This window comes from Alligator sinensis, unplaced genomic scaffold (genome assembly GCF_000455745.1).
Source record: "Alligator sinensis unplaced genomic scaffold, ASM45574v1 scaffold1377_1, whole genome shotgun sequence".
Classification (NCBI taxonomy): domain Eukaryota; kingdom Metazoa; phylum Chordata; order Crocodylia; family Alligatoridae; genus Alligator; species Alligator sinensis.
The window spans coordinates 818,716-826,623 of NW_005842585.1; the positions used below are offsets into that span (position 1 = coordinate 818,716).

At 49.9% G+C, this 7,908-nt stretch overlaps 1 protein-coding gene across 2 annotated transcripts; it reads left to right on the forward strand.

Annotated features, from left to right (window-relative positions):
• Positions 1–435: 435 nt before the first annotated feature.
• Positions 436–7,902, forward strand: LOC102372666 (keratin, type I cytoskeletal 19-like). 2 transcript variants are annotated; one of them, XM_025214501.1, is made up of 10 exons: positions 436–780; positions 1,550–1,678; positions 2,421–2,503; positions 3,451–3,607; positions 4,073–4,234; positions 4,505–4,630; positions 5,267–5,487; positions 5,762–5,865; positions 7,039–7,076; positions 7,714–7,894. In XM_025214501.1, the coding sequence occupies exons 1-10, from the start codon at positions 490–492 to the stop codon at positions 7,747–7,749; spliced, it is 1,347 nt and encodes a 448-aa protein (XP_025070286.1). In that variant the 5' UTR covers positions 436–489; the 3' UTR covers positions 7,750–7,894. The 2 variants fall into 2 exon arrangements, with proteins under 2 accessions (XP_025070286.1, XP_025070287.1); XM_025214502.1 differs by lacking the exon at positions 5,762–5,865 and having other exon boundaries at positions 7,714–7,902.
• The last annotated feature ends 6 nt before the right edge of the window (positions 7,903–7,908 follow it).

Here is a 7,908-nt window from a genome sequence, read left to right on the forward strand (position 1 = left end):
GTGGCAGAGCAGTTGCGCACAGTACTCCCTGCGCTGCTCTCTTGACTACTTGTTATGGTGCCTTTCCTGGCCTGCCAGGAACACTTTCCCCCAAAAAACTTTTCATATGCCTCCAGGATTTTTAAGCCAACTGCTCTTAGAACCCATGTACGCTCTGAAGCATGCAGAGTAAATACACAGGGGGCAGGATTGTGAACCAGGTGTGCAGCTGGGGCTGACAAAGATCAAAGCCAGTCTGCAGACCAGTTTGGCTGACAAAACTAGAAAAAGCAACTCAACAGGAGTTTTCCTGTGGCAACTGCAAACACCCGTTCAGAAAACAACATGGATAGTACTCAGGCAATAGGGGAAAAGTGAGCTCCTGTAGCCCAGCCCCTCCCTTCCTCTATATAAGGGAGCTGTCCAAAGGATTGCCCTGCACTGTCATCTCTTTGCTTTCCAGGGGGAGGATATAAGCTTTGTTGCACCTTGAGCACTGATATCCTAAGCATGGCTAGTTCCTTAAGTCGCAATTTATTCTGCTTTGGGGTTCCTCAAGGGCCCAGACTAAATTGGATCAGTGCAGCAGGGTTGCAGCCAGGGCTGCTCAGTATCCATGGAGGAGCTGGGAGCATTGGCAGTTACCTTTCCTCTGCCAGTGATGCATTTGTGAAGTGTGTGCCAGGAGGTAGTTATGAACCAGGCATTGGATCTGGTGCTAGTGGAATAGGCCTCCTTGGTATGAATGAAAAGGACACCATGCAGAACTTGAATGACCGCCTGGCCGCCTACCTGGAGAGGGTGAGTGACTTTCAGAGCTGAGATTTGGGGTCTGGAGCGCAGCCTCTTGCAGAGAGACATAACCATGGCATCTCACTCTGAGGCATCTGACATGATGCATGATTGTGCATGGATGTATATGAGAGAAGATAAAAGCCATTGGGCAGCAAAGCTCTAGTTAAGGGAACAGCATTAGTGCTGGTGGGCAATAATAATAACAACTAGTATTACTACTACATAATATAAGTGTAGTGTAACATAGTAGTACTGGTATGATAACATAACTAACAACAATTACAGTCAGCACTGTCATCATTATGGCAGTGCCTAGGATCCAACTAGGAATGGTATCATGCAAACATAGTAGCCGGTGTACACAATGACGGGTGTATTGTACAAATGCCACTTACAAGCATGGAGCTGAAGTTTGGAGTGTGCCAGAGTAAGGTTATCCAAAAAATAAAAAAAAGGGGATGGTTCACTTTCCAGACTGCCCGTCATCACAGCATTTTGGCTCCCAGATCTTTGGTTGGAGTCTGGGCTGTGGCCATTCTGAAGCCCAGCCCCCAAGTGTACAAATAGCTCTTTGGCAAACCATGTAATTGCACAGTGTCCCCAGGAGCTCCATTTCTCTGGTAGCAGATGATCCCAATTTTTGCCCTGAATGAGTCAATGCTGCTGCCTTGGTTTTGTTATCAGAATCTGTAGTAGAGACAACGTAGCACTGCCTCCCCCAAACCTCTTGCTCCCCACCCACTTTTTTTTTCTTGGCCATCCTTGCTGCCACTAGGTGTGTTCTCTTGAAGAAGCCAACGGGCAGCTGGAGCAGCGGATCCAGGAGCTCCAGGTGAAAAAAACACTCGCCAGACACTATGATCCAAGTAGCTGCTTCAGCACCATTGCAGAACTCAGATCACAGGTACTGAGATTCCTTGACCCTTCTACTGTTTGCACATGGGGAGAAGGTCCTGGCTTTGACTTGTGGCTCCATTTCCACCCTTGGCTTGTGTGTGGACAGAGGGAGGCAATCCCTGCTGTTTCTTATTGCTAGGACTGAATATCAGGTGGTGCCTTGGGGTACCTTGGCAAGGTAAGCTGGTGCCCGCTTTGGAGGCTACTCCTACATCCCAGCTTTCATTTAAAGAGCCCTCATTCTGTACCACTGTGAAGGTAACCTGCCACCTGGGATACTTGTTTGCAGCCTCATACAGTCACTCTGAGACATATGAACTGCCTCTGTGTGCCAGTAAGTCATTACAGACAAAGTCTTACACCATCTGCTTGAGTATCAAAAGAATTTCTTTTCTCTGTGGTGAAATGAGGTCTGACTTCCAATGTGAAAAATGAATGCAGCTTATCATGGGAAGTAGTAGCTTGCAGATGGTCTGTATCCTTCTTTACAGATCTGGTGGGTGCTGTGCCGGGAGAGGTTAAATGTCCATCATACTGATTTTGGTCACGTGCATTTCCTTTTCAATGATAATGTGATTTAAAGAGTCGCTATTCCAAGCTTGCCCTGTGCTGTGAGGTTCATGCACCTGAAAGCACAGTTCTGGCCCTGGTAGCAAAAGAGATGGCTAACAGTGTTCCCCAGCAGACCTCCCTAGTTTCCAAGAAAGCAGTAGAGGGGCTCAGCTACCTCCCCTTCTCTCCTTCTGCAGATCCAGGATGAGTCAGTGCGCAACTCCCAGCTGACCCTCCAGCTTGATAATGCCAAGCTAGCTGCCAATGACTTCAGAATGAAGTAAGGGATCTCTACCAGACCCCCTTCCTCATCTTCTTCCCCCTCCTTCACCCCTATGCTCCCTTTAAAGGCCAACTTTTCAAAGCAACCTCTGCAATCACACCGGGAAAAATACAAATGCAGTCTGTGCAAGCACAGAAATGGACATTTGTTCACACAAAGGAAATGCTCTTGCAGATGCTACTTATGTATTATGATTTGTTTTGTGGTGGCATTGGGAGGCTACCACTGTGGACTGGGGCTTCATTGTGCTGGGTGCTGCACATTTGTCTAATAATGAGGTGGGTCTGCCTCAAAGAAGTTGTGGTTGTTAGTGATGCTTTGAAGCCGAATGGAACATCTTCCTGGCTTTGAGAGTGCAGTAACACACTTTGCTCCACCTAAGGTGGCTATTGAGGCATCCCCAGAATACAGGGCATCCCCTTGGTGAGTGATGGGACCCCCCCCCCTCCTTGGCCAATCAGCAGCAAGGGGTGGGGCCACCACAAAAAAGGCCACTTCCCTCTCTCTCTCCCTCCCTCCCTGGCTGGCTCAGAACCCTGCTGCTCCTGGCTGTGCACCACCCTACCTCTAGACACAGGCAATAGACTCTCAAAGACAAATGATTGGCATGTCTTTCCACCAATGAACTGAAAAACAGGACTTTTTGCAGTCTGTTTCTTGTTCAGAAACAGCCAGGGGACAAATGATTTAAAAACAGGACCAATGGCCACCCTAGCTTAGCCCCAGGGCAATGGACTTAGTTGATGAACTCTGGTCCTGTATCAGCAGTCAGAAAACCCCAGGAGACTATTCGTTTTCTTGGGATAACCCTGGCCTAGATTCTCAAGCTCACATGACTCCTCTCAGCTGTGGGCAGCAGGACACTTTATTCTCATAGCTGCCCATGACTCACTCAGCTGTGTCTGGGTCAGCAGGATGCAGACTCTTGTGCTCGTTCCATATAGGTATGAGGCTGAGTTGGCTACCCGGCTGGGTGTGGAGAGTGACATCAAGGGTTTACGCAAGGTCCTGGATGGGCTGACAGAGGCCAGAGCCAGTCTGCAGGTGCAGATTGAAAGCCTGAAGGAGGAACTGACTTATCTCCAGCAGAACCATGGAGAGGTGAGGTTGCTGCAGAACCCCACTGGGATCCAAGAGGATCACTATAATTGATGTGAACAAATTTGAGGAGTTTTAATGTTCACAGAAGACATGATGACAGGTGTGGGATTCAGGAATGGTTCCCTTGGCTTTCCCAATACACAGTACTTCTCAGTCCTGAGCCACAGCCCTCTGCTCCCCCAAGGCACAGATCTGCTGGGCACTCCCAACCCACATCTCTGCCCTGGGCTTCTCACCTATATACCACATGGAGAGCTGCTTTTATAATGAGCTGGACAAACTTCCTCTGGGGACTAACCTCAAATCCTCTTTTCCTCCCCTGAGCTAAACCATGACTTAAGACTGGATCCCAATGACAAAAAGCCAGTGCATGAATCTTCTATGCTGCCAGTCCCTCATCCCTTCCCTTGCCTCGCTTCCTGCTCTTTCTGGCTTATGACGACCGATTTCCTTCACCTTTCAAAGGAAGTGGCTGCTCTCCAAGGTCACCTGGGAGGCTCTGTCAGTGTGGAGGTGGATGCCAGCCCAGGCATCAATCTGGTGAAAACCCTTGCAGAGATCCGGGACCAATACGAGGATATAATCGAGAAGAATCAGAGAGAGGCTGAAGCCTGGCACAAGCAGCAGGTAGGGGAGGCTCAGCAACTAGACACAAACTCATGCTATAACCTTCTCTCAGTGACATCTATTCACATTACACCTCAGTGTGGGAGGTTTGGTGGAAGATGCATCTGACTTGAGATCACTTATTTTCCATCCATATTGTCTCCATCTACTAACAGAGAGGATGCAAAATGTCCCCCTGGTGAGTGGGGGCATCATATGACTAAGGCATTACTGATAGTGCCCCTGCCACCTTGCCAGGTACATGGCTTGAGCTCCTTTGCTTCTGTGCAGTGTGAGACATTCACTCAAGAGGTCGCCACCAGCAGTGAAGCCCTCCAGGCTGCCAGGACAAAGGCAACAGAACTCAAGCGCATTGTGCAGAGCCTCGAGATTGAGTTCCAGATGCTGCAGAGCACGGTGAGTACCACAACTCCATCTTCATAATTGTAAGGTATTAAGAGGAGTGTCGTTAGAAAGGCCATGAAACTGTGGGTACGCAGGGATCCAGGAAAAAGCAAGAAAGCAATGGTCATGTGACAGTCTTTTTGCCAAGGGAAAGGCACTGGGATTTGGAACAGGCTATTGCAGCCTTCAGCATTAAACGTTTCCCTTGAAACACAAGTACTGGTTTCTCTGCTGAAAAAACTTTTGAAGGTCCACCTCAGCCCCAGGCCTTAAGCTGTATCACCTGGGGTCATAGGCCACAAGCCTCACCATCTTGGCCCACAGGAAATATTAATCCTCAGAATCCAAGCTCTGGTGGGCCTTGTCCCTTGTGGGACTTGAGGATCCAAACTGGAGTCTGCTGTCTCTCTTAGGATGGCTTTCCCATTCTCTCACCCATTGCGGGCTCCTTGGCTTCTTCCTGCAGGGACACCCTAAATCCCTGGTCAAGAAGTTGTCCAGATGGCATTACCCAAGACACTCAGCAGCCTTGGTGTGACGATACCCCTCCCTTCACTGCTCTGCAAAGGCCTTAAATGGCTGGGTTTTCCCCTACCCATGTGCAGCTGGAATAGAGTACAGTTTGGCACATCTTTCTTTTGCTTTTAGAAAGAAGCTCTGGAGGGCACATTGGCTGAGACAGAGTCTCACTATGGGGTGGAAATGGCACAGCTGCAGAACCTGGTTGCTGGGAAAGAGGCAGAGCTGGCACAACTGAGAACTGACACCCAGCGTCAAGCTAATGAGTACCAGCACCTGCTGGACCTCAAGACCAGGCTGGAGGTGGAAATTGCCACTTATCAGCATCTCCTTGAGGGTCAAGAGGTCAGGTAGGAGATGTACAGTTCTGAGCTCCTAAAGCCACAGGCTGGGGAGGGCTGGGAAAGGTGTGAGGTGAAGGAGAGGGAGAGAACCCAATGTAGTCCAGAAAGTTATCATGGTCAGCATGACTCTTCTGGCAGTGAAAAGGGCCAAGTTCAATTATCTAGGGGCTCTTTCTAAAAATATTTAAATGCTAGTTCAATTCCCCAGCTAGAAACCAGGGAAACTATGCTTTATCATCTGAGTAACCTCGATGAAGAATATTTTCTCTTTCACCTACAGGAAGCTTAAGGGTTTAAAAACAAACAGAACAATATGGGATGGGGAAAAAGGGAGCATGCATACACTTGGAAAAGGGACCCAGAATGATAAGGAAATGCTAACAGGTGGGTGGCCTGTCCCCAGGATGTCTTGTCAAATTACTTAAATCCTGATCCTTTTCTCACACACAAGTGGTTAATAAAGCATTTGACATAGCCCCCCCACCACCCCAGCTCCATCGTACCCTACTCACAGTTAGCTGTTCAGGAAGTCTCAATTTTGGCCAGACCCAGCCCATTCTCCAAAGGGACCTTCTAGTAAATGGTTCCACCACCTCTCCTAGCTGAAGTGCTTGCAGCTTTGGTGTAGGATAGGGAAGTTTCTCTGGATGAACTTAGCAAAGCTGCTGCTCCTAGCATTAGCTCAGGTAGGCTGAGCTCTGTCCATCACCTTGAAGCTGTCACCTGCCATCTCAACTCTGCTGGCCACCACAGCAATGTCTCTGTACCTCTGCAGCTCCCTTCACTGCTTTGTAACCATCTCTATGTCCTCACATCTTTTTAGATACCGGCTCTAGGCCACCAGGAACAGAGTTCCTGCCTTCCCACCCATGATCATGTGTTTTTCTCTTGTCATTATAAAGTCTGGGGCTCCTTTACCCCACTATTACAAGGTGACTTCTCACTTCAGACACACGCGACAGTTCTCTTCTCCATTTGTTATCCAAAAGGGATAACAGCCTTTCATCAACCCCACCATTAAAACTGTCTTGCCCCAAACTGTCACAGAACTGACAGCCAAACAAGAGCTTGGTTCAGTAGGCCTTTTTCTGAGCTCACCAGCTGGTGGCACCAGCACTCATTCCCCATGGAGTACAGTGGCAGCCTGAGGAGCTGGTGGAGGGAAGGGAACTGGGAAGCTCCAGTGAGGGATAAGGTCCAGGTTTCTAGGGTCTGCAGATTGAGCACAGCACATGGCAAAGACCCTCCACTCCCTTCCATAACCCCTTCCACTCTTCATCCTGGGATGCCAGTGCCTTCTCTGCATTAGCTACTGTCATGAGCAGGAAAAGGGGAGCTGACATATGGCTCTGGGGGGAGATTGCAGAGCTCGGGTACAGGGTCCAGGTCTCTGATTTACTGCCGAATAAAGTTGTTTTGGGAGAATCCCAGCCTCCCTGGGGATTTGAGGCTGGAGAAGAGGGTGTAGGTGGAACAGCCAGGGCTTCCAAGGAGATGGGGGAAGGTGGCCCTTCTGGTCATCTTTACCAAGTGAGGCATCCCTTCTTCTCACTACAGGTCAGAAGCCAAGTCACCTAAGCAAGAAATCTTGCCAGGTGAGTCGAGTGGTGGAGGAGCTTCCACTTGCTGGGGGAATGGTCCCTTTTAAGCTGAACCTCCCTCCTGTGACCTCTCTCTATTTATTCCTATGGGTAAATGCTGAAGTTGGTGCTGGTGAGTGGGGCAGGGCCTTGGGGAACGGAGCAGGTGCTGCTGGCCCCCAGCATCTCCTTTCTGCCATGCAGAACTCCATCACTGTGACCCATTTAATCTCAGCCTTGCTGCAGCTGCTGTCAACAAGGGGCCAGTTGTAGTGTTGGCTCCAGTGCCAGGGAGACCTGCCCACTGGAGTCACTGGCTTATGGCAGAGAGTTGCTGGGAATGGCATTGTTCGGTCACAACAATTTGGGCCAAGCCAGAGCTGGCCAGAGATCTGTGTTCTGTGCTGAACAGACCTCCTTCCTTGAAGGCTGATTGCTCCTAGGAGGTCCAGGGGACACAGAATGGCACAGACCTACCCTGCTGGTGGCCAGGAAGGCTGTCCTGCCTGCTGCTGCTGGGCCTCCTTGGGGTGGCTGAGCTCCTGGTGCATGGGGAGATGCTCTGATGGCTCCCCACCCTGTTCCTTCCCACACTGAGCCCCACTGTACAGTTAACTCCCACAGCCCCACTCTCTTGTTTTCCTTCTCACAGAGGCTGTTAGCAAGGCCCCCACCACCAGGAGGATAAAGACTCTGATTGAAGAGCTGGTGGATGGCGAGGTGGTCTCCTCCTGCATCGAGGAGGTGGAGCATCCTCTATGAGGGATGGCTGGGAAAGGGCAAGAAAAGGGGAAACCCTCCCACCCTCTACAGCTTCTGCATATCCAGCCTCTGCTGTTCATCCATC

Excerpts from the sequence above, each read along its gene's own strand:
- LOC102372666 (XM_025214501.1), top strand. The coding sequence starts at position 490 with ATGGCTAGTTCCTTAAGTCGCAATTTATTCTGCTTTGGGGTTCCTCAA. Across the intron at positions 4,235-4,504 it reads AAGCCTGGCACAAGCAGCAG|TGTGAGACATTCACTCAAGA; the intron begins GTAGGGGAGGCT and ends GCTTCTGTGCAG. Across the intron at positions 4,631-5,266 it reads TCCAGATGCTGCAGAGCACG|AAAGAAGCTCTGGAGGGCAC; the intron begins GTGAGTACCACA and ends TTTTGCTTTTAG.